At 41.1% G+C, this 24,471-nt stretch overlaps 5 protein-coding genes and 2 pseudogenes across 6 annotated transcripts in view; 5 read left to right on the top strand and 2 right to left on the bottom strand.

The window, feature by feature from the left end:
• The window catches only part of LOC149051073 (uncharacterized), a 9,148-nt pseudogene extending 1,867 nt beyond the window's left edge, over positions 1-7,281 (top strand).
• Positions 1-16,887, top strand: part of LOC149051070 (uncharacterized) — a 63,236-nt pseudogene extending 46,349 nt beyond the window's left edge. The window contains exons 7-8 of the transcript XR_016182921.1: positions 14,814-16,597; positions 16,763-16,887. The product of XR_016182921.1 is annotated as an uncharacterized LOC149051070 (transcript). The remainder of the gene's footprint in view (positions 1-14,813; positions 16,598-16,762) is intronic.
• LOC149051074 (uncharacterized) lies at positions 2,299-4,031 on the bottom strand. Its single transcript, XM_089197486.1, has one exon. The coding sequence runs from the start codon at positions 3,913-3,915 to the stop codon at positions 2,338-2,340; it is 1,578 nt and encodes a 525-aa protein (XP_089053612.1). The 5' UTR covers positions 3,916-4,031; the 3' UTR covers positions 2,299-2,337.
• On the top strand, positions 7,215-8,540 carry LOC149051072 (chromobox protein homolog 3-like). Its single transcript, XM_089197496.1, has 4 exons — positions 7,215-7,459; positions 7,550-7,635; positions 7,982-8,184; positions 8,256-8,540. Exons 1-3 carry the CDS (start codon positions 7,307-7,309, stop codon positions 8,112-8,114), a joined length of 372 nt encoding a protein of 123 aa, XP_089053622.1. The 5' UTR covers positions 7,215-7,306; the 3' UTR covers positions 8,115-8,184; positions 8,256-8,540.
• LOC149051071 (uncharacterized) lies at positions 8,567-12,406 on the top strand. The gene has a single exon (XM_089197477.1). The coding sequence runs from the start codon at positions 9,747-9,749 to the stop codon at positions 12,183-12,185; it is 2,439 nt and encodes an 812-aa protein (XP_089053603.1). The 5' UTR covers positions 8,567-9,746; the 3' UTR covers positions 12,186-12,406.
• Positions 16,888-17,021: 134 nt separating the features above from the next.
• Positions 17,022-19,606, top strand: LOC149051069 (uncharacterized; the record flags this gene model as incomplete). The annotated part of the gene is made up of 3 exons (XM_089193719.1): positions 17,022-17,292; positions 17,399-17,700; positions 17,902-19,606. Coding segments are annotated over 3 exons (1,032 nt in total), but the record flags the coding sequence as incomplete, so codon positions are not given.
• Positions 19,607-20,651: 1,045 nt separating this feature from the next.
• Positions 20,652-22,638, bottom strand: LOC149051068 (uncharacterized). Its single transcript, XM_089197489.1, has 2 exons — positions 22,514-22,638; positions 20,652-22,229 (listed from the first exon to the last, which is right to left on the bottom strand). The coding sequence occupies exons 1-2, from the start codon at positions 22,594-22,596 to the stop codon at positions 20,951-20,953; spliced, it is 1,362 nt and encodes a 453-aa protein (XP_089053615.1). The 5' UTR covers positions 22,597-22,638; the 3' UTR covers positions 20,652-20,950.
• Positions 22,639-24,471: the final 1,833 nt, after the last annotated feature.

Raw genomic sequence — 24,471 nt, 5'->3', positions numbered from 1 at the left:
ATAGCATGAAAACGAGGCATCGAGGGCCAAGTCTCGTGTTTACGTATGTAAATTAATGGCAAAGAAAAAGCGCATCATGCCGCAAAATTGCTGTGTCCCTGGCTGCACTAAGAAAGTTTACGAAGAAGATGGTATTAAGATCTCTTACCACAAGTTTCCTGAAAATAGAGATTTATTTATGAAATGGATCGTTGCCATTCGAAGAGATGAGGGTAAAGATTTCAAGGTGACAGAACACACGAGAGTTTGCTCGCGACATTTCAAATCGTCAGATTATCTACCGTCACTCACAGGTCGTAAAAAGAGTTTGAAATCCATGGCAGTCCCATCTTTGTTTCCTTGGAAGCAGGGTTCGCCGATCAAGCGAAAATCACCGAGGAAAAGAACTCTGATTTTGAAAAAAACCGCGACAAAATCACAGGAGACGACAATTGCGCCAGCACGAGTCGACAACTGTTCCACGTGCGATCTAGTGACATTTCAAGAATCTCGCGCTTCCTCCCCGTCAACACTAGCAGATTCGGCAAGCACCACAGTAGAAGAACCAGCTCAGGATCTGGAAGCTCTTATTTGCGAACTTAAACTTGAAAATGAACGGCTTGTCGGGGAAATCCGTAAAATCACTATTTCAAATAACAATTTCCAGTCGGAAGTAGAGGAACTTAAACGCCGGAACGGTTCCTTGCAGTCAAGAGTGTTCTGCATTGAGAAATTTTTGCCCTCGGAGAAGGATGTCGCTTTTTATACGGGGTTCCCAAACAAAAATGTCTTAGAAAGTGTTTTCGCGTTTTTAGATCCTGGTAAGAAAGGGGAAAATATAAATTACTGGCACTCGGATTCACCATGTGATGTCCCCTCCCCACCCTGTCAGAGGGATGAGGAAGATATTCCCAAGCAGGGTAGGCCACGCCAATTGAGCCCAAAGGAAGAATTCTTTTTGACCCTTTGCAGACTAAGGCAGGGGTTTAAGGAGGAGCATTTAAGCCACTTGTATGGAGTCTCACAGACAACAGTAAGCAGAATAATAATTTCATGGATAAATTTTATGTTCTTAAAATTCAGTGTAATTCCAGTGTGGCCATCAAGAGCAAAAGTGGATTTGTGCATGCCTGCTAACTTTAAAGACAAATACCCCTCAACTAGGGTCGTTATTGACTGTACTGAGGTACGATGCCAGATGCCCAAGAGTCTACGCCTTAACAGTGAACTTTTTAGTTCTTACAAAAACCACACAACTCTTAAAGGTTTGATTGGCATCTCACCAGGAGGTGCTATAACCTTCATCAGCCAGCTATACACTGGTCATATTTCTGACAGGGAAATTGTTACAAGATCAGGATTTCTGAATCTGCCTTTTAATAGGGGAGATTCTGTCATGGCCGATAAAGGCTTTACTATTCAGGACCTTCTACCCCTTGGAGTGTCCCTAAATATTCCACCTTTTTTGGGAAGCAAGGGTCAAATGAGTGCAGCAGAAGTTGTTGAGACACAGTCAATCGCTTCTGTTCGGATTCATGTTGAAAGGGCAATAAATAAAATTAAAAATTTTCATATATGGGATAGTATAGTACCGTTCACCCTGTTTGGGGTTGTAAACCAAATGTGGGCGGTATGTGCCATGCTATGCAATTTTCAGAACAGTATCATAAGTGCATAACTTGTTTTGATAGCAAAATATTCATGTTTGAGGGAAAACTGAAAAAGGCCCTGGTGTTGAAATCTCTTGGCAAATGATTTTTTTAATTCAATTCTTATCCTTTTAGTTTTTATTTTGTATGTAAAATTTTCAAGAAGTTGTAAAATAACTTTTTGGGCTAATTAACAGCACGATGTTTGTTGAAAATGTGCATTGCCACGTGATGTAGACACCGTAGAGACTTGCGCTATGATTACAAAATTGCAATCCAATATATAGTAATTTTGCAAATATTTTTCTATTCAATAGTCTCAACTGACACTGAAATATTTGCCAGTATTTTTTATTATTACAATAAATTATGATAAAAGACCAGTTGTCTTTGTCAGGGTATTTGGTTTCTATAAAAAAAAAAGAAAAAGAAAAAAACTACAGTTGGCTCCCGATTACTTGAACCCTCAGGGAAATAGCAATGATTTGAGTTATCGAGGGTAAAAATCATATAGAAAATGACCTGAAGGAAAATGTAAATTACTTCGAGTTAGCGGTAAGTTAGAGAGGGTTCGTCAATTATCTGAGTCAAATGTAGTCTTGATTTCTTTACACATTTATGATCACGACTAACTTCATATGAATAGATCATGAGTATTCATTAGACAATAAAATTTGTAACATACTGCTTTGTATTTTTTGGCTATGTTTTACAGAGCAGCAACTGGAAGAAAGTGCTTGAAATAATAGTCACATAGTTTTCCACATAAGTTGTTCCAGTGGTCCTGATCAAACTTGATCCTCTCCACACTTAGTCCTTTACTAGTGTATACAATAAAGTCACACCATGGTACCCCTGATAGGCCCATAAGTCCTTGCACCTGATCGTAGTAAACATGGCTTCTTTTTAAAGATGGCTTCCCATTTTTGTTTTCCATAAAGAAGCCAGGGTCATCACAAGCCTCGAGGGGAGTCACATGGAACTTCGACGATGGGCATTTTACCTCACCAAGCCCAAACCTGTCTTTGCAGCTCAAGTCAATGATTTTGGCATCTGGGGAACATCCTAAAATTGGAACCTTCGGAGAAACAAACAGTCCACTCTTTAACACTTTTACAGGTTTTCCCATTTTCCTCATATGTTTCTCATATTCTTTCAGTGCCACCGGCTCATACTTTTTGCCATGTTCTACAGCAGCTGAAGAAAATGTCTTCTGTGCTAAAAGATCTTCCACAAATTTGGTGTGGTTCCTCTGTCTTCGAGAAATTTTTCCAAAATTAGAGGCAGTGAATCTCAATTTTCTTTCTCGCATCCATTCCTCACAACTTGCTTGCTCTCTGGTTTTCTCTTCCATTTTGTTTGCCTCTATAACACCAACAGTCAAGCTCTTCAGCAGTTCCATTTCTTTAACAGTGAGGTTGTCAGGGGTCTGAAATGATCCGCAGAAATCATCCAATGGGAACGAAGGGTAGGCCGGGAATTCATTTGCTGTGCAGTGTTCTGTACAGTCAAATCCATCAAACAAGGTTACAAATGTGAAGTTCGATTCAGTAAAGGAAAGCTGATACGATCCAAATGACCCAACTGGGCATTGCCCAAAACGAGTGTCAACAACAGGTGATGTATCAATACTCGAGGGATCAACCACTTGAGTTCTGCCAAGCGTTGAGCTATGCTGCTCAAGAGAATGTAGTAATTGTTCAAGCTTCCTCTTCTGATCACTTTCTCCCTTTCTTGCTTCTGTCAGAAGACAAGTTACTCCTGTTTTTTTGACACGTTCAGCATTATTTGCAGGATTTGAAACAACCACATCCATGACAGGCTGGGAGCGGATACCTTCTAGTCTTGATTTGTGCCAATTTTGCAAAGCTGATGTGCATGCACTGGTTGGATTTTCATCCTCCTCATCCTTCAAATCTCGCACATCTTTGCAATTATAAATAGTGTATTTGCAAACTTTTATCATTAAAGCCAGAATGTGATTGCAAAAACCAGATTTACCTGCAGCACAACTTGGCCCACAGTAGGCATACTCCACATTTCCTGTCACCATACAGAGTGCTAGTTTTAAGTTGTGCGGTGCTTCATTGACCTTGAAACTATGAAAACACTTAGCACGGAAGTAAAAATACCTCTGATCAGAGTGCGTTTGTATTTCATGCAAATACTCATCAGCCAGAAACTGCTTGGCTTTTTGTAATCCTGTGGGCAGCGAATGATGCTCACCATGTCGATGCTTTTTTCCAGAATCACTTATATGTTTCTCTAATTCTGCACGAGTAAACATCGGGCCTTTGGCAAGGGATGTACCCCATCCGTTCGCAGGAAAAGCGATGTTCTTTGTGTTGTCCGGGTCCGGCGGAGTCGACCAGTCGGAATCGGCGGATTCGGCTCTTTGGTCCTCAGTACAGACTCTGTTACGATTCTGTTTACACCTTGTGTAGATAAAGTTTTCATCCGGATCCACAAGGAGATGAGCAACATTTGCTTGGAGGTAGTCGTTGACTCTGTAAAGGAATGAATCCAGTAAGATTCAAGGCCATAGCAACCACAGCAATGATTTGAAGTCAACATAAACACATATCTTACCGCTTGCAAAGTTGCGCTTTGGTCGATAATCCTTTACAGCTATCCCCGCGACATTTCAACCAAAACTTCAGCTCAGAATTTTTTAAACGATTCCGATCTCTTCCGTTTAATGAACTTCCCGGAATATCGTCTTCAGTTAAAAACGGAGGACCGTACACAAGAGTGTTTGCAAGAGACGCCATCTTCTGTTGTCTTCAGCGTTGGCCCTCGATGCCTCGCTTTCGTGTCAACTCGGCCCAGACCATCCGTGGTGGCCGCCATTTTGGAATTAAGCGTATTGAATACCTCAATCCATCTTTCCTTGTAAAGAAGCCTAATGGTGGTTCCCGTCTCGTCACCGCCTTTTCTGATGTGGGCAGATACAGCAAACCACAACCATCCCTGCTACCCGATGTTGACTCCACATTACGGCTCATCGCCCAATGGTCACGTAATTATCACTGACCTTACAAGTGCTTTCTACCAGATCCCTTTAGCCAAAGAGTCCATGAAGTACTGCGGTGTCGCCACCCCCTTTAAAGGCGTACGGGTGTATGCCCGCTCCGCTATGGGAATCCCTGGCTCAGAGACTGCTCTAGAGGAGGTTATGTGCCGTGTTCTAGGCCCCTTACTTCAAGATGGAGCCGTGGCCAAGATCGCCGATGATTTATACTGCGGGGGCAACACCCCTCAAGAGTTACTCCACAACTGGAAGAGGGTCCTGCAAGCTCTTCACAAATGCAACCTGCGTTTGTCAGCCCACAAGACCATAATCAACCCCAAGTCAACCACTATCCTTGGTTGGATTTGGTCTGCCGGTACCCTGTCTGCCAGTGCCCACCGCCTCAACACCCTCGCCACGTACCCTGTGCCAAACACCGTTGGTCGTTTGAGATCGTTCATTGGTGCGTACAAAGTCCTGTCTCGTGTTATCCCACGGTGCTCTAGTTATCTAACCCCGCTGGATGCCGTCACGGCTGGACGTACTTCACAAGAATCCATCACCTGGTCTGACAGTCTCAGGGCTGCATTCCATAACGCTCAAAAGGCCCTATCCTCAGCCCTCTCTATCACCTTACCTAGACCTGAGGACCAACTATGGGTCGTCACCGATGGCGCAGTCAAGGACCCAGGAATAGGCGCCACCCTCTATGTGACGCGCAACAACAAGCTACACATCGCCGGTTTTTTCAGCGCTAAGCTGCGGGGCACTCAGACGACGTGGCTTCCATGCGAAGTAGAAGCCCTCTCCATCGCTGCGGCTACAAAGCACTTCAGTCCATACCTCATCCAGTCATCCAATAAAGCCTGTATCTTAACGGACAGTAAGCCATGCGTCCAGGCTTATGAGAAGCTATGCCGCGGCGAGTTCTCCACAAGTCCTCGCGTATCTACTTTCCTGTCACTTGTCAGCCGCTACCAGGCCTCAGTGCGACACGTCTCCGGCGCCTCTATCCTCCAGTCAGACTTCGCGAGTCGAAATGCTGCCCCTTGTGAGAATGAAACCTGTCAGATTTGCCTGTTTATCGCCTCAACCAGAGATTCTGTTGTCCGAGCCGCGACTGTCCAGGACATCCTCCAAGGCAATGCCCGCCTCCCTTTCACCAGCCGTCCGGCCTGGTTGGCCATACAGTCTGAATGCCCAGACCTACGCCGCACGCACGCACACCTTGTCCAAGGCACAAGGCCTTCCAAGAAGCTCACAAACATCAAGGACGTCAAACGCTATTTGCAGGTCGCCTCAATCGCAAGTGATGGCCTACTCGTTGTCCAACGTCATGATCCCTTGTCACCGACCAGAGAGTGTATTATTGTCCCTCGCCAGGCCTTGGATGGCCTCTTGACAGCCCTTCACATTCAGCTCAGCCACCCTTCTTGTCACCAGTTAAAAATGGTTGCCAAGCGTTATCTGTGTGCCCTCGACCTGGACAAGGCAGTCTCCCGTGTTTCCGATGGATGCCACTCCTGTGCAGCAATTCAGAGATCACCAACAGCACGAACTGACCAGTCCACTTCGCCTCCACCTGAAACTATTGGGCAGTCCTTTGCGGCAGATGTCATAAAACGTTCTCGCCAACTTATCTTTGTACTCCGTGAAACAGTGACCTCTTACACGTCCAGTCTCTTTCTTGAGAACGAACGCCACCAAACTTTGCGTGATGCCATTATAAAGCTTTGCGTGGAAATGCGCCCCATGGATGGTCCACCTGCTGTGATCCGCACCGACCCTGCTCCCGGATTCAAGGCCCTTGTCAATGATTCACTCTTACAGAAACACAGAATCACAATTGAGCTTGGCCATGCCAAAAATCCCAACAAGAACCCCGTTGCAGAGAGAGCAGTCCAAGAATTGGAGAATGAGCTGTTACGTCAGGAGCCTCTCGGTAGTTCTGTCTCTCCCCTCACCCTTGCCGTAGCCACTTCAGCCTTAAACTCACATATCCGTTCAAGAGGGCTTTCCTCTCGAGAAATGTGGACCCAGCGGGATCAGTTCTCAAACAAACAGTTACCCCTCGCAGATGACCACATAATTTCCCTCCAGCATGAGCAGCGTCTCTCCAACCATCCCCTCAGTGAACGTTCCAAAGCTCCTGGTCAGTCAAGGCGTCCTACCTCCCTGATCGATATTGGTGATCTTGTGTACCTTCATTCTGACCTCAACAAGTCTCGTGCTCGTGACCGCTATCTCGTTGTAGCCATTGATCCTCCATTCTGCAACATCAAAAAGTTCATTGGATCCCAGTTGCGAAGTTCATCGTACCATGTCAAGCTATCTGAGTGCTTCAAGGTCCCATCTGACTTGGGTGATCCCTTCCGTGCCTCTCCGACCCTACGCAAACACTACTCTGATTCTGACGACGAAGATGGTCCTACTACGACTCACCCTCCCCCCTCTTTGCCTGCCATCCATGAGGCCATCGCAGCTTCCACACACCCTCAGTCTTACAGTCCAGCCCCTGCCTCTCCCGTTGACCATACCATGGATGATTTCGCTACACAGTCGCCCTGCCCTGAGGGCATGGCCAGAAATCAAGGACAGCCAGCGGTTCCGACCGTAGGCTCATTTTATGCGAATGTTGAATAGCTGCTAAGGTTGCCTCGATCTAAAAATGGCGGCTAAGAAGACGTGTTCCTTTTACCGCGAATTGAATAATTTGAGCACTGCCGATTTTTTTAATGATCAAAAGAGGCTGAAATCATCAGCCAAGGGACCATATTATGAGGTGGAACGTGTGATTTCAAAGAGAAACCGCAAAGGCAAGGTAAGTTGCTTCGTTTTGTTTGTCCGATCTGATGTACTCAAATGGAGTCAGTCAATAATCAGGCTAAAATATATCTCAATTACGCCTTAGGTTGAATATCTTGTGAAGTGGAAGGGCTACGGCTCCCTCTCCAACACTTGGGAACCAGAAGAAAACCTTAATTCGTTGGCACTGAAGTGAGAACGGTGTTTTGATTAAGATAAGTTCTCTCATTGGGCATTAATATGGAACTTGACAGTAGCATTTCTGAGATTCTACGATTTGATCAAATAATTTAGTCACAAGTTCCGATGTTACAATCTTAAAACCCGTGAAAGCAAATATTTTGAAAATTCTAATTTTTTAAATAAACCGATTGTTGTCTTATTGTCATAGGCAATATTTAGTGATTCAATTTCCCTGTTTGATGGTTAATCTTTGGCATTTTTGTATATAAAATTCAAGTACATTTTTCAACTGTACAGATATCTATCTCTATCTGACCAAAAATAAATTGTCTTTATTGATTTTTTCCCTTTTTAGAGCATATTTAAACCCAAAGCCTACCCAGGAGTTAATTAGTTCAAGTGTGGATGCCTTGCATGCTGCAATTTTGGAACAGAACAAGACATTCCCGGCGCAGAGCTTCCCAAACCCCCTGAAAATTGCACTGTAGCAATATTGAAGCGTTGGCTGAGCTGCAGAGGAGCTAAAGTATCGGGTAAAAGGAACGAATTGATCAAAAGGTCAGTTTTATTATCGAACAACCAAGCAAAAATCTAGTGAATTTGAGTGAGAAATTCTCTTTCTTTTTCAGGGTAAATGATTACATACGCTCTGGTTTAGATTCGAAAAACCTCATCGATCCTGATGGTGGCATAAATCTTGAAAATAAGCGCAGAGGACGTGGTTTACAAGAGGACCAAGAGACAGCAACTCTTGTTGATTTTCCAACCAAGGGCTTTGTTTTAGGCATCAATTCGAAGCTGCATGTCGGCTATCCTCAAATTTGGAAATTTTTGATTGACAATGTGGAGTTGAAAAAACAACCATTAGTGGAAAAACCAATCGTAAAGGGATATAACTTTTATAAATCAGGGAACGCCAGTAGGAGAGTTAACACAATGAACCAAGGCACGTCCAGATAGTGAAAGGCTTTAATCGCAACAGGGAAACCTGACTCCGAACGAGTAACAAACAATATGGCCGACGCGACGAGGAAAAAAGCAGTCAAAAGCGCATGCTCAACCCAGATACCGCTGACCGGTACTGGCGTGACTTCTTTCTTTTTTTTTGTTTTTGTTTTTTTTTGTTTTTTTTTGTTTTTTTTTTAAGGAGAAACAAGAACTAAAAACAATTTAACATACACTTAAGACTAACTAACAAATTGACACGCGCGGGCGAGTCAAAGTTCAGAGTTTAAAGATCGGTGTTCAAAGTTCAGTGTCATAATCTGCAAAACGAGAAGGAGGACGGCAGGTGCGCGATGATCTCCGTAGGGCAGGCGGAGAAGGCATCGCTGAGGTGGCTGCATACTCCACTGGGGAAGGATCAGAGGATGGCCAGAAATCGAGGACAACATGGCCCCTAAGCATGCGCACTCCTAGCAATTTGTGGACTTTAAATATGGCAGCTTCATAAAAGCTTTGTATGAGAGAAGTAAGAAATCCATTTGTAATTAAATCGTACATGTGAAAAGTCAAGTTCCACACATCTAAAACATGATAAAACACCCTAAACATACCTCACGCAAAGTCGCTCGCAGTAACGACGTGCCAAAATTCGGCAGCAGTGGACCATCTTTTGGGCTTTTCGTGGCGACTTAGCGGTCTTAAATTGGTAATTGATTACATACTTTCATTCCCAACAAGTTTGCCGTACGTGTCCATGAACCAACTCCACACATCTTAACTTCCTCTACGAAGGTTGCTCCTCAATTCCACAGCTATTTGAAAGCTCGTAAGTTCTCCAACATTCGGCGAAATAGATCTGAATAATGCGGAAATTCAAGTTTCGAATGAGAGCATCTCGCTGAGAAAATTTGGCTGCAAAGCGGTGCAAACATGTGTCTTAATCATGACAAGAAAACCTCCGAAATTGGTGTCAACAAACCGCCATTTTGTGAAGCTTTAATAGGCAATTACCGCTGTTTAAGAGCCACTGAAGGCTCCAGAAACGTGATAAAATGCAAATTTTTTGCTGTTTATGGCCTTCGCACAATTCCTGTAGTGTGAAATTAAGTCTCAGAACATTGATTTGGCTTGGAACTAATTCGTTTATTAGTAGACGTAAAATTTAAAATTATAGAATGTCTGACAGACCTCCACTGGAATCCTTTTTAAAATGGAAATTGAGCATCGAAAGCCCCTCTTTAAATTATGCTGCAAAGGCAGTCACAAAAAATGTCATTGTGGCAGTGGATATTCCCTATCCATTGATAAAGGCTTGGCATGAATTCCTAGGGTTGCAGAAGAAGGTTAGAAAGACAGCTGCTGTGGCAAGTCAGCCTAATCAGTCAGCATCAACTAGCAGTGATCTAAGTCCTGCAGCAGTCCAGGAATACACCTATGTTGACCTTTTTGAGTATTGTATTCCTCATCATACCTTTGCCATAACTGCTGATGAGCAAATACGAAAAGAAGTAAACAATACCCTTGCAAAAATTGCTGGAATGGTCCAGAATTTATATGCAAAGGCCAAAGGAGGTAGCAAGAGAGAGGAACTTAACTCAAAAGTGAGAAGATTCCACATTTTTGAAGGACAAACACTTTCAGTAACTTGCTTGAGGGAAGAAACTGAGGCTATTAGAGATGAACTGGAGGAGTGGAAGCAGAATTACCAGCATCTTGAAGCAGAGAGTAAACAGCTATTTGCAGAAATGTATTTAGCCATTCAAGAGAAGGAACAAAGTTTGTCTAACCTTCAGTCAAAGAATGAAGAACTCCAACATTACTTCGAGAAAATTGAAAATTCAGACAAAACTTATGTGGGGAAAGATATATCAGAGGTGAAGAAGAAGTCTCGCACTTTAAAGGAATTTATGTGTAGAGCCAAAACTGCTTTGTGGTTTGCAAAGTCATTTGGACTGGAACTAGAGTCAATGACTATGAATGAGCAAAAGACTGGCATCAGTCACACAGTAATGGCTGAAGACCAGATGTCAAATTACAATGGGAACTCAAATGCATTTGACTCACTGTCTGAAGAGGAGAAGTCCAAAGTAGAAAAGGTGCTATTTTTATTAGATAAATTTTGTGTTGGAGACAACTTTTATCATGAGCTTACAATGGTAGTTGATGGCTTGCCAAAGTCATACCTTGTAAAGCAAAGGAGAAGTCAGCTGAATGACATCTGTCATATCACCTCCACCCCCGGTGAGACGGAAGGGGCACAGACATCATTCACTGACCTTCTGAGAGACAGGGTTCAAGACTATGTGGCAAGCCATCCACATGTGGATCATGTACAAATCAAAATTTCAGGGGATGGGGCGAGAATGACCAGAAATTCTAGTTTCATACTTATGAGTTTTGCCCTACTCCATTCAGATGATGAAGTTATGGCAGCAAAAGGTAACCACACCATAGCTGTTGTGAAGGGTAAAGAACACTACAATACCTTAAGGCAGTCATTTGAAGATGTCTTCAAGGACATCAATTCTCTTATAAGTAAGAAGAAAATAGAAGTGGGTGGCAAATCAATTAATTTGGAATTTTTCCTAGGGGGCGATTACAAATTCATTTTACTTGTGATGGGTTTGAAGGGTGCTACCTCACACTATGCATGTGTATGGTGCAAAATACACAAAGACATGAGGTGGGACACAAGCTTCAATTTAGACCATTATCAATCTCCAGATCTAAGGAGAACTCTTACAGAGATGTTTGAACTAGTAAAGAAAAAGAAACAAAATGACAAATATTGCTGTGAACATGAGCCTCTACTTCATATAGAGCTCGATCATGTAGTGTTGGATGAACTGCACCTTCTATTAAGGATTTCAGATGTTCTCATAGAAAATTTGGTTCGGGATGCCTTAGACTGGGACAGAAGCAAAAACTGGGACAAGAGGAAATGTCAACAAAAAAATGAACACCTAAAAAATTTGCAGGCAGCAATTCGATCATGTGGGGTCTCCTTTGACATATGGGAAAAAACAAATGCTGATGGGAAAGGGTCTGGGCAATACGATTTTACTAGCCTCTTGGGGTCAGACAAGAAAAAATTGCTTAATGAACTTCCAACCAAACTCAATGGGATTATTCAGCCAGATACAGTTGAAGTAGTAAAAACTGTATGGGAAAAGTTTAGGGAAATATATAGCACTGTAACCTGCAGGAATCCCTCCACAGAAATGATAAATGACTACTTCTGGAAAGCAAAGGAATGGGTGAATCTGTTTACATCACTAGGAGAAAAAAGGCATGGCTATAAAAGAGCTAATGTAACCCCATACATGCATGCTATGGTCTACCACATTCCCATATTTCTGCAAAACTATAGAACTATCAAACTGTTTACAGGGCAAGGAGTTGAAAAAAACAATGATATGGCCAGGGCTATAGTTCACAAAAAATCTAACAAATGGGATGCTCCTGCTGACATTCTTAAGCTTGAGTCCAGACAATGGAATCTACGCGACAGTGAGCGTGCAAAGAGAACCTACAGTAAAAGGAAAAGTTCCTATTGGGAACATGATCTCAGGGAAAACAGGAAGAGCAAAAGACTACGAGAGAAGAAAAATTAATAATGCCACCTGTGAATTGTAGTAGCATATCTTGTATATAGGTCAGAGATTTATTAATGGTAGGATTGACATGATAGTAAAACATTGTCATTTATTCTTAAGGTACAGGTATTTACAATTATATTGAGACAGAAAGAGTATAAAAACTGATTTGTATCAGAATTATATATACTGATATTGTACACAAAACCATTTACACATTTATAAATAAACTAATTTGCAGAAACACGCAATGGCTTTTTCTTACAATTAATGCTTAGTTTTTCAATAAAATACCTAGGCGATGATATTATTGCTTTTTCCTTGCTCACAGTATGGTTTTTAGGGCTTCTTGACATAAATAGCCGCACTTTTATAGGAAATTCAACTAGTGTTCCATCCCCCAAGCTATCTAAAAGTCTGTCCCAATCAATTGGAAGGGAGCAGTTGGAAAAATCCTGTTTTTCCAACAGTACATTTCCAAAGTCTTGGCTTTTTTTCCCCTTTCCCCTGAAAAGATACTGGAAAACATCATGCCTGAATGGAATGATTGTTGGAGATAAACTCTTTGTCATGTCACCTTCCTTCTCCTTTGACGCCATCTTGAAACACGTCCCCTAAATCCGCCCCAGCATGCTTTGCGCCTACCAACTCGACCCACTCCCCCGCTCAAGGTAAAAATGGTCAATAAGTTACAGAGTCGAGTTAAGTTCAAAGCTAGGTATTCTTTTTGCTTTGACACTGTTCAGCAAGATGTGGTAAATGAATCCACCTACATCGATGAAGTCTTTTATCGATCGAGTCGTATCCAGTTGCCACTCCGTGAGGAAAATATATTTATTTATGGATGTTTATTTAGCAATCGATTTCAACCCGAGTCTCTCATCTCGAGGCCATACATAGGACATATATATAGATATATAAGAAACCAAAATTTTTTTCCCTCGATGTCGAATTTTCTAAGCCACCGTGTATTGAAACTACTGAAATGTAGCATGGATTTAATGTAACTTAACTCTCCATCCATAAGGCCTGAAGGGCTTTCATTACAGGGTAGGGTAAATGCAAGATAAAAATAAGACATTTTTTATTAGTTGTAATTTTTACATATGTTTTTGAGATAGTTCAAAGGAATGGCAGTATAACAGTTTATATTTTCCTCTTTTAAAGTGGAATCAAATTGTTTGTGTGATAGATCTCAAAATTTTATGTCATTGGATTTATTATATTTTTTCATTTCATTTATCTGATCGTGCAATAACGGGACGTGACTTGAACTGTTTATTGTATTTCTTACTTCCTTAACAGATTAGTATAACTACCACATTTATGAAGATGTGCCATTTGATAGTTTAATTATTGAAAATCATAGAGTGATTGAGGATCACTGACCAAATGTTGTGGAATTTTTTATTGACTGGTTTTAGTAAGATTGCTAAATGGCTGTATTCATCACTTGATGAGTGTTTCCAGTGTTTCTGACATCCAGTGGCTGAGTGATTACAGAATTTCTGTGACAACTTTTGACTGAATGATCGCAGAATTTCTGCAACATCCAGTGTTTCAGTGGTCACAGAATTTCTGGGACACCTTGTGACTGAGTGATTACAGAATTTCTGTGACATCCAGTGGTTGAGTGGTTGCAGAATTTCTGCGACAACTTGTGACTGAGTCATCGCAGAATTTCTGCGACACCCAGTGGTTAAGTGGTTGCATAATTTCTGCAACAAGTTTTGAGTGAGGGGTCGCAGAATTTCTGCGACAACTTGAGACTGAGTGATCGCAGAATTTCTGCGACATCCAGTGCTTGAGTGGTCGCAGAATTTCTGCGACAGCTTGTGACTAGGTGATCGCAGAATTTCTCTGACATCCAGTGCTTGAGTGGTTGCAAAATTTCTCCGACAGCTTGTGACTGGGTGATCGCAAAATTTCTGCGACATCCAGTGCTTGAGTGGTCGCAGAATTTCTGTGACAGCTTGTGACTAGGTGATCGCAGAATTTCTGCAACAACATGGTACTGAGTGAATGCAGAATTTCTGTGACATCTAGTGACTGAGTGGTTGCAGAATTTCTGCGACATCTAGTGGCTGAGTGGTCGCAGAATTTCCGTGACATCTAGTGACTGAGTGGTTGCAGACGTGACATCTAGTGACTGAGTGGTTGCAGAATTCCTATAATATCCATTTCCTGAGTGGTTGCAGATTACCTCTGCATCTTTCCATGGTTGACTCTTAACACATTGTTTTTTACAGACATGCTCAATCTTGCACGAGAAAATAAGATTTTTTAATCTTTCTAAGATTTTATCCGCGAAATTTGATTAATTTTGCTAGTTTTCCTAAACGTGCAGAGGAAAACTGTTGATTTATCAAAAAATAGGCTATTTTGGAAAACACAAAATAGTTTGGAAAGCATTAAACGTCAAGGGAGTAAAAACAGGGAAATTCCCTCGACATCATTACAAGTGCACATGAAAATAAACGTCTCTTTTGGTGTTTGGGAGGGGTAGACTAGATGGCGGCATGCAGATGTGTTAGTGGGGGTTATTATGATACGATATGAAAATAGCCGTGGTGTTTTATCAAAAGTCTATGCTTCTTAAGCAGTTTTCTTCCTGAAGCGTTAACGACCTTTTGCATTTATTGGTAGAGATAGTGACAGCAATGGGGACATCAGCGTTTTAAGAAAGGGACGTAGACTGTATGCCAACCAAGACGAAATTGACAAACTCAAGCCAGTTCAGGTGAAGAAGGTTCCTCTGGCTCCTCAAGGTCCTGTAATGTATGAAGTGCAATACAATGATGCGGACCCTTTGTCAGTGGTTGTAGACAACTGGAAGTGGGGTAGAGCACAACCATGCAAAAGAGCAGGATTTTGCAAGGGTGGTAGAAGGACGCTTCAATTGTGTCTCGGTTCGCTAGAATGCGCAAACAAGAAGTGCGCATATTTAAAAATTCATTAGTCTCCAAACAAAGTCGATTTTAATCGATCAAAACGTTGCGTTCACTGTCACAGTGAAGCCATTAAAAAGCATTGTTCAGCAAGAAAATATGTTGAAAACGACAGGTGCCACAAAAAAATGACAGTAATCTACTTACAGGAACACGATTGCTCTCCAAAGCAAGAAGAAGATAAGCCGTCTAAAGAGGAAGTAGAAAACATTCTCCGTATAAAACCTACTAAATCAGCAGGTCAACTACAGTTGGACGTTGTACGCGAGGCCTTACTTAGTGGTAAAGAAGTAGACGAGGTGAACGAGATAGCTTTAAGATACAGCAACAAAAAAAATCTTCAGTATATACAGAGTACCATTAACAAGAAAAAGAGACCAGGAGGATCGGAGATAGAAGCAGTTCAATTGCTTAAGGACGATTTTCTTGCCAGGAAATTAGATGAAAACTTAATTATGTGTGTTGGCAACGATTATGTCATTCTTTCGTCTGAGCATAAGGTGCGATTAGGTGCACTCATTACTCTTGGCATTGTTGAGGATCCAGTAAGCCTCGATGGCTGTGAAAGCCGCGCGCAACACTACACAGAAATTGAGATGACCACCTATGACCCCATCTTGAGACGCAATGTCAAATTAGTCAGTATGTTTGCAGCCAAACCAGGTGAAAATTCAGACAACGTAAAAAAAATGGTGCAGTCTTTTGATGCGGCCGTTAACAATGTTCTCCCAAAAGTGGCTGGCCAATATAATGTAGATAATGAAGACGTCTTAGGACGGGGATTAGATCCAAAATCATACGTCGGTGATGAAGGTGGTGCTCTGTGGCGTGGTCTCTGCTTGGTAAAGGGGGAAGACGTAAAAAACAAGACCATTTCAGACTTTTCCCATTTCAAACAAGACATCAACCGTAATTCCGTTTATTTTGGCGACCAAAAAAGTAAAAAGGAATTCAAATCAATAATGATGGATGCGTATAATTCTCCTACCTCTTTACAGGCAGTAGATGCGGAAAAACGACTTGTAAAACTTATTGAAAAAAAATCAACAAATGTAAAAAAAATGAATTCTTTTAAGGCATGGTGGTGGCGAAGAAAAGCGCGTTGGCAAAAATGGTGCCGCACACAGTCATCGAGCGAAGCATCCTCTGCGGAGGTGGCAAATGCAAAATCTTTACACGCGTCCGGATATAGGAAAAGTCTGCTGGACGTGGTAACCGCGGAATGCGCAAGCGCTGTTTTGGAGGGTGCAGAAAACAAGAGACAATCCCTTGGCCTAAAGACAGTAGGTCGTGGCCCTTCCGCGGCAGACCGCTCTGATAAGCAATCCCTTAGTATGGCCAGAGCGAGGGAAGCGTCGGCCGACGCAATTCAACAAATCGCAGAGAAGGCAGAGGTTATAATTGATGATGACTTTGCATTGGAAACTGACGACGTCGAAAATGCACAGCAGCAGTTTAAAATCAACACAAAAGACACTCCTCGTGCGGACAAAAAAAATCAAACAAAACAAAAAAGTAAACAAGTTAAGAAAGTGAAAGATGGGCACGTGACCAAAAAACAAAAGAAATTATTCCACGACAAGGTTGAAGGAGTTCACATGGACCTACTTCATTGTGATTCCTCTATGACCGAATTCACGTTCAAAGTGCTTGATACAATGGGGTATCTCGAAGAGATTTGCATCAGAAAGGAATCTGCCATCTGCTCATCTGTCTGGTGCAAAAAGGAATGTCACCACCTGATGTGGATTTTCCACAATAGTCCCTTTTAGGATCACTCGGAACATCCGCTGACTAAGACCGTGAAGGCTCACGCTGGTGCACGAAAGTGAGGCTTATCCTGAGTCGCATCTCGTCTGTTCACCACACAATCGCTAATATAATCGAAAATGGAGCACATTAAACTACTAGAAAGAAGCAAGCGAGACGAGGAAAGGAGTGTGCGGCCTCTGAATGTACGAATACAGAATATTTACGCACTGGAAAATCGTCTGGCTTGCGATTTTTTCACTTCCCGAAAAAGCGTTCATTAATACAGCGATGGTGCAACCTTATCAAGAGACACAACGGTCGAGATGGGTTCGTAGTTACTTCAAATACTGTTATTTGCGAACAGCATTTTCCTGCTAGTGACATCTTCAAACGTCCAGGAGGAAGTAGAAGTAGATTACGTGATGGTAAGAGTTTATATAAGTTGATTCAGCTAAGTTGTAGCTGCTTTACGTAAACGAGTCCATTCTCAAATTATAAACACAATGAACTGATAAAATATATTCATTTCAGGAGCTGAACCATCGATATTTCGGTGGACGTCTGGTATCTGTAAACAGAAAAGAGCGTCACCAAAACTACGAATCCCAATGTCAGTCAATTCGACAGACACCACAACTTCAAAAGTGACAACAACCGAACCAACAACCACCACAACTTCAAAAGGGACAACAACCGAACCAACAACCACCACATCAACATGTAATACGACTGTAAATATGGGCTACGAAACCTTTCAGAATTCGAATGAACCGGAGGACCAGGAAGTGTTTCATGTTGAAGCAATTCATTCAGAATGCTTGCCTTCACTTATGGTAACATAAACCATAATTAATTAACCATAGTTAATTATGCATAAACCTTAGAAAGTTGTCCTAAAATAACCATAAAGCTTGCATCTTTGTGCTGCAACGTTCTTTAATGTACATGGCAAACAACCTACGTTATCACATGAAAAAGCTAGTTTGTGTAAATAGGTTGAAACCAGTTTAATTTTGATTTCATATTTTTTTTAGTGTGATGTGTCAACCCAAACTGATATCTCATGGCCTCTGCTGTCCAACTGTGCACCTATTTCTCATGACCATAACTATGCATTTGAACTGAATAAGTCACCAAACAACAGCACTGAGTACAAATTGACTATGGAAGAAAGGTTACAAGTACAGACTGAGATGGTTGATAATCTACAAAAGAAAGTTGGCAACCTACAACAAGAACTAGAGGAGTACAAAGATCGTGAATTTAAACTGGATAATTTTAAAGATGACAATGATGCAATTACATTTTACACTGGCTTTCCAAGCTATGAGACTTTAATAGGATTTTATGAATATTTCAAAGAAAAACTTGCAAACTGCAATACTGGAATAAATGCAATGCTCCAGATTCATATGCGTATCAAGAGGGAAGAAGAAAGCCTGGGCCAAAGCGAAAACTTTCACCACTTACTGAATTTTTTATGGTTTTGGTAAGATTGAAAGTTGGTCTCTTTGTTAAGGATATTGCAAGTAGGTTTGGAATATCTCCTGGACAATTTTCCAGAATATTTTGTACCTGGGTGAACTTTCTAAAGCTAGAATTGCAGTTGGTATTTCCCTTTCCTTCACAGTATCTTGTAAGGAAGAACATGCCTGATCAGTTTAGATTGTATCCAACTACTCGTATCATTCTTGATTGCACTGAGCTTTATGTTGAAGTTCCATCTTCAATGCTTGCACAGTCACAGACATGGTCCAACTACAAGCATCATAACACTTTCAAAGTATTAGTAGGAATATCACCAAATGGTCAAGTGACATTTGTGTCAAAGCTATGGGGTGGCCGTGTTTCTGACAAGGAAATCACACAACAATCAGGAGTGATGCACTTATTAGAACCTGGGGACAATGTAATGGCTGACAGAGGATTTGATATTGGTGGTATTTTGCCACCAGGCTGTCACCTGAATATCCCACCTTTTAAGGGCATCAGAGACCAGCTGACAGCTGATGAAGTCCAGGAAACAGCCCGCATTGCATAAGTGAGAATACATGTTGAGCGTGCTATTGGTCGCATAAAGAACTATCATATTCTAGAAGGTACTTTACCTTTGAGTTTAGCACACGTAGCCGATCAAATATTTTTTGTATGTGCTTATCTTACTAACTTTTTAACTCCTCTTCTTGAGCCTCAAATGTGAAGTTGATTTACATCTACTGTCAAAAAATAAGGATGAATTTTTCAAACGAGACAAGTTCCAGATTTTCATAGGTCTGCAATGTTTGATGTACCATAAGTTTGTAGGCAAACTAAGTAAATAAGTAAATTACAGTTGGAAATGAGTGGGGTTTGCATGAAGTACAGTAATGGTGTGCATTGATGCTTTTTAGTACATTAATGTATACAGTTCATAAGTGCATGTTCTCAGAATAAACCTAAGAACTGTGTGTGCATCATAAACACACCATTACTTTGTAGTAGTAAAGATAAGTTAGTTATGATTATCAATTCAAATACAAATAGGTAGTTTATACTGTGACATTTCAGTCCAATGTTAAATCAGTGCTGTTTGCAAAAACCTCTTGGAGTTCACAGTAAAGTAGGTTGTGAAAAACTGCTATAAACTATTTACAAAAAAATGCAGAGTTTTATGTGGTAGTACTAGCAATAATAGAACACTGAAGAGAAATGTAATTGTGCATGCACTTAGAAATACTGGTATTCAATAAGGGCCTGATTATTAAAGTGGTCTGAGTTCTTTTGTTGTCACTCCATTCAGTCTCTTGTGGGCACAGAACTAAAAAAGGTCAACTACGCTAAATGAGGTCAGCTTGCTTCACGCTTTGTGACTACAAGAGATGTGGCTATGGTAAAAAGTTCATCAAAGTTGATTCAGATTTATTGAAATGATTGACTTTTTTGTACAATATATGCTTATGCAAATGATTAATTGAATTAAATGATGTCATCAATGACAACTGAATACTGAAATAATAAACATGTGAGGCAATAACATTTACAATGATACTGTTACTACTACTTTGCAGTTAATAATATTCCAATTTGAAGTTGTGTTAACTAACTCCAGCATAAAAGAAATAGTTTTTTTAAATTCTCTTGGTTAATGCAATATTGTAGTTGTGTACATTTTTACATACCATGAACTGTGATAAAGAATATATTACATAATACTGAGGCTGAAGTTGCTGTCAATGGAACTGTAAAATGGAATGTCCCCCTGATTATGAAAATCCATCTGTCCAATAATAGTTTGAAAGGTTATATCACAAGCATGTGTGACAGAGTCACTTAGGCTTATTTCCTACTTAAAACATGTTTGTTCTGTTTATTCTATTTTATGGAATTTTAGCGATTTGTTAGTAATGTGTTAATTTTGTTAGCAATGTGTTAATTTTGTTAGTAATGTGTTAATTGTATTATTCCTTTAATTGCCGATTTCCCCTATGTAATTCCTGTTTAATTAATCGCTCCTAGCCCAAATTTGGTTTTAAGTTATTTTTACCTTTTCCTGTATTTGACTATAAGTTACAACTGTTTGCTCGGTGAGTTCAGTTGATTTGTTGCCTTCCCGAGAGTGTCTTTAAAGCGGATTTTAAGCTATACTAGCTTTTGTGTCACTCGTTCCCGTTTTTTATTGTACCTTTGCATTCATTTGCTGTGTAATAAACTTGTAAATCTTCCCTCGGATCTTTTGTTCTTACGTCGACCGTTTGGCCGTCTTACACATGTCTAATACACTCCAATAACTTAATATTCTAACACAACAGTAGAATTGATTCAAGAAGTAAACTCAAACAAAAAGCATGCTAAGCTATTAATATTTTACTTTTACTCTCAGTTTTTATGGTAGAGGCACTTGAACTTGCCATTAAACAAAAACTACAAAGTACAAACTAATAACAAACCTATGCCACTTGTGGATTCTTGGTATATGGCTTTGACATAACTTATGATCTATGTCTATTCCTTTTAGTTGCATACAAAATGTCTGTCCTGGTGCAGGGAAAGTATCTAGGAACCCACAGTACCTATTCATTCTTAGTTAATATAAAATGAAGAAGACTAAGAACTTCTTGTCGTGTAAGGCTGCCACCCTCCATGGTTATAAAGACGGACCCCTCTTTTAACCCTTCTTGTCAGAACTTCGGGTAAAAATGCCCGACGATAGAAGTAATCCAGCTTTGGTAGAGCTTCCTTGTGCCACCACTGTTTGTCAAATACTATCCTTTGTATGTAGAGGTTGTCTGCTCCAAACCACACAACAAAATCTACCCATTGCAAACATGAAACATACATCTGCCCTTGGACTTGATAGTAATACTGGTGTCCTATCTTCAATGTAGGCATCCCAGGCTTCAAAGTCATACAAAAATTCTTGTCTTGACAAGCCTCTTCAATTGTCATACCTTGTTTAGAGTATGGACATTTGATTTTGAGGCCACCTTTCTTACAGTGTGCCAAAGGATCATAAACCATTCTGTCCAAGCTAGCCCCCAATCCTGGTCTAATCTTTGATATGTAAGTCCCAACTTTCCAAACTGTCAAGCCTGTGTTTCCTTGGGAGTGTTTGTATTTAATATAATCATTGATAGCATTATCTTCATGCATGTGACCATACTGTAATGCTGAAACATTAGTGGTTTCTTCAATTTTGTACATGATTTGCTTTAAAAGTTTATCAGGTTCAACTTTTCTCTTAGCAGCAGCTTTGAAATTTGACGCAGTTAGTTTCTCCTGTTTTAGTTCCCTCCAAAAAGTATTGTCCTGGCCCCGTGACAACCTTTCTATTCTTTCAACATCATTGTCAGTTATTCTCTCTTCATATATATCAATCATTGACTTGAATTTCTTTGTTGCAATGTCATAATCGTCATTGAATGGCAAGTCCATGTCATCATGTTCTGAGGTAAGTTCTACCATTTCTATACAATTAAGTGGTACACATTCACATGTACTGTCAACAATAACATTTTGACTGTCCAGGCTTGGCTTGATATCATGAAATAGAAAAAGAGAGCTACTTGGTAAGTGCTGGCTAAGTTTCACAAGCATAGAGTTTAATTTTGCTTTATTGAGCACTCTATCACATGGGGCTCTTGGATCATACACACTTGATTTAACAGAAGTTCTGTTGTCCTTTCCATATCTGTACTTCACAATGTTGATGTCATCAACAGGTTTTGCAGCCACTTTACTATTTCTTGGCACATTCCATGCACACAGCCTTGAAGTACATGTAACTGGTTCACTGCGATTTTGTAGTCCCTGTCTGTTGAAGTCTTCGATGGCAAAGAGAATACCACCAACATGGTTGCATTGGCCATGGCCACCAGAACCTAACCTGTCAAAAAATACATTTATAATAAAAATAATGAAGTGGTATTTGAGACAAGACATGAAATTACAGGTTCGATAAAATAATATAAACATGCTAAAAGACCTTTATATTCATTGAATTACATTGATTCAATATTTTACCGTCTACAATCGGATTCACACATTCATACATCACTGTATGGAAAGAGGTTTGCATAGTTTTGCACTAGTATTTCTACTCGTAAACATGTACAGTAGGTATAAACAATTCATAAAATAAGCAACTGAAAATATATCATATAATCTTACCCTGCAGGGCACTTACAAGCAGCCCTCAGTACTTCGCCTTTGTTTGAAAATACTATTGCAACTGAGTATTTTGTTTGCTTCATAGAAGCCAAAACTTCTCCTTTGATGTAAACAAGTCCTCCAACTTCTGCAAGCTCCAAATCTTTGATATGAATGAATGAATGAATGAGTATTTATATACCGCACATATCACATACTGTCTCAAGGCGGTTTACAATTCTAATTGAGTGAGATCAAACGTCAGCTTGTAAAGGCGCCTCTGGCTGCCGCTATCAGTCCATATTTGATCTCACTCACCCACCCAGCCCATGCATGAAATGTACAATGAAACAACAGGTAGACCACCACACCGGGAACTACGCCCCCTACTCTTTTCGACAAGTGTGTGGGTTTTTTAACGTCCCCTGCTGACCATGTAACACTGAAGATGCAGGAGACGGGGCCTACGGTTTATAGTCCTTATCCGAGAAGACTTGAATGTCTAACCATTTGCTGGTACAATTACAAAGGCAGCACATTCTCCTCAGTTATTTTAAGACCCTGAGTGTTGGTCCGGTCTGGGGCTCGAACCCTCGACCTCCCGCACAGCAGACTGGCGCTCTACCAACTGAGCTAACCAGGCGGATATGACCTTCGGCAAAAAACTGGAAAGCTTTCAATTTCTTATAGCCACTAGTCTTCAGAGCGATGTGATCATACTTGTTTGTTTGTATGACCAAGTAGTCGTATAGAGGACAAAGTCAAACGCTGGCAAATTTCTCAAGTCCTTCTGCCACAGATTGTTCCCTTTGACATCTCTAATTAGAGTATCATAGCTTAAGTCATTGTCTTTGCTCTTGTGTGGAGCAGATAGTTCTAAAAACTGGGCTTCTGCTGTCTTTGAAGTCGATGGAGTGTCACATGTGCTCGACGCCAAGACGCCACAAATTCTTTCTACCAGATCGCTCTTTTTCCCGCTAACTTTTTGACCAGACTGTTTCAGAATTTCCTTCAGCTCATATAAAGTTTTCTTTTGAAGTTCCTGTCGATTAATATCTCCCAATGTGAAGTGTTCGCTTGAATTTTCGCGGTCTTCTGCCATTACGAACTTGGCAACATTAGCCGATTCAGGATAAGCCTCAATTCCATGTTATCGCGCGACTGCGATAATTAGAGTCAGCCGCGATTCTAAATAACTCCCAACTGGACTATTCCAGCGAAGACTGGATCAGGCATTAGCAGGACTGAACGGATGCAAAGCGATCGCTGATGACATCCTCGTATTTGGATGCGGAGCTGATGATGATGAAGCGGTAAGAGACCATGATGAAAAACTCATTGCTCTTCTCCAACGCTGCTGAGATAAAGGCGTAAAGCTGAACAGGGAAAAGCTGCAGCTAAGGCTCAAGGAAGTCGCGTACATGGGCCATGTGCTCTCCACTGACGGGCTACAACCTGACCCTGAGAAAGTCAAGGCAATCAGAGAGATGCCAACACCAACTGACAAACAGAGCATCCAACGCCTCTTAGGGATGACTAACTACCTGCAGAAGTTTGCCCCGAGACTTTCAGAGATCATGACTCCCCTACGTGAGCTCACTAAGAACGACAACGAGTTCCGTTGGGATGACCAAGTTCACGGTGCAGCCTTGGAAGAGACGAAGAGGATCCTTTCTACAACTCCTGTCCTAAAATACTTCGACCCAGGTGCCACGCCCACACTACAGTGCGATGCCTCTATGCATGGCCTGGGAGCATGTCTAATGCAAGATGGACATCCAGTCGCATATGCGTCCAGGTCCCTGACCCCCACAGAGGTCCAGTATGCACAAATCGAAAAGGAGCTATTGACCATAGTATTTGCAATGGAGAAGTTTGAAACCTACCTGTATGGTAGGAAAGTGCTGGTTGAATCTGACCACAAGCCTTTGGAAGCAATCTTCAAGAAAAGCCTCCTAAGCGCACCAAAAAGGCTACAA

The sequence above is a fragment of the Pocillopora damicornis genome, chromosome 2 (assembly GCF_964200805.1).
Source record: "Pocillopora damicornis chromosome 2, jaPocDami1.2, whole genome shotgun sequence".
Lineage (NCBI taxonomy): Eukaryota > Metazoa > Cnidaria > Anthozoa > Scleractinia > Pocilloporidae > Pocillopora > Pocillopora damicornis.
The sequence above is the reverse complement of the archived record's forward strand: the minus strand, read 5'-3'. Positions and strand labels throughout refer to the sequence as shown.

Bases quoted from the DNA above. Each gene is read 5' to 3' on its own strand.
- LOC149051074 (XM_089197486.1), bottom strand. From the start codon at position 3,915: ATGTTTACTCGTGCAGAATTAGAGAAACATATAAGTGATTCTGGAAAA.
- LOC149051072 (XM_089197496.1), top strand. From the start codon at position 7,307: ATGGCGGCTAAGAAGACGTGTTCCTTTTACCGCGAATTGAATAATTTG. The intron at 7,460-7,549 runs GTAAGTTGCTTC...ATTACGCCTTAG, and splicing joins AGAGAAACCGCAAAGGCAAG to GTTGAATATCTTGTGAAGTG. The intron at 7,636-7,981 runs GTGAGAACGGTG...TTCCCTTTTTAG, and splicing joins CTTAATTCGTTGGCACTGAA to AGCATATTTAAACCCAAAGC.
- LOC149051071 (XM_089197477.1), top strand. From the start codon at position 9,747: ATGTCTGACAGACCTCCACTGGAATCCTTTTTAAAATGGAAATTGAGC.
- LOC149051068 (XM_089197489.1), bottom strand. From the start codon at position 22,596: ATGAAGCAAACAAAATACTCAGTTGCAATAGTATTTTCAAACAAAGGC. The intron at 22,230-22,513 runs GTAAGATTATAT...ATTTTTTGACAG, and splicing joins GCTTGTAAGTGCCCTGCAGG to GTTAGGTTCTGGTGGCCATG.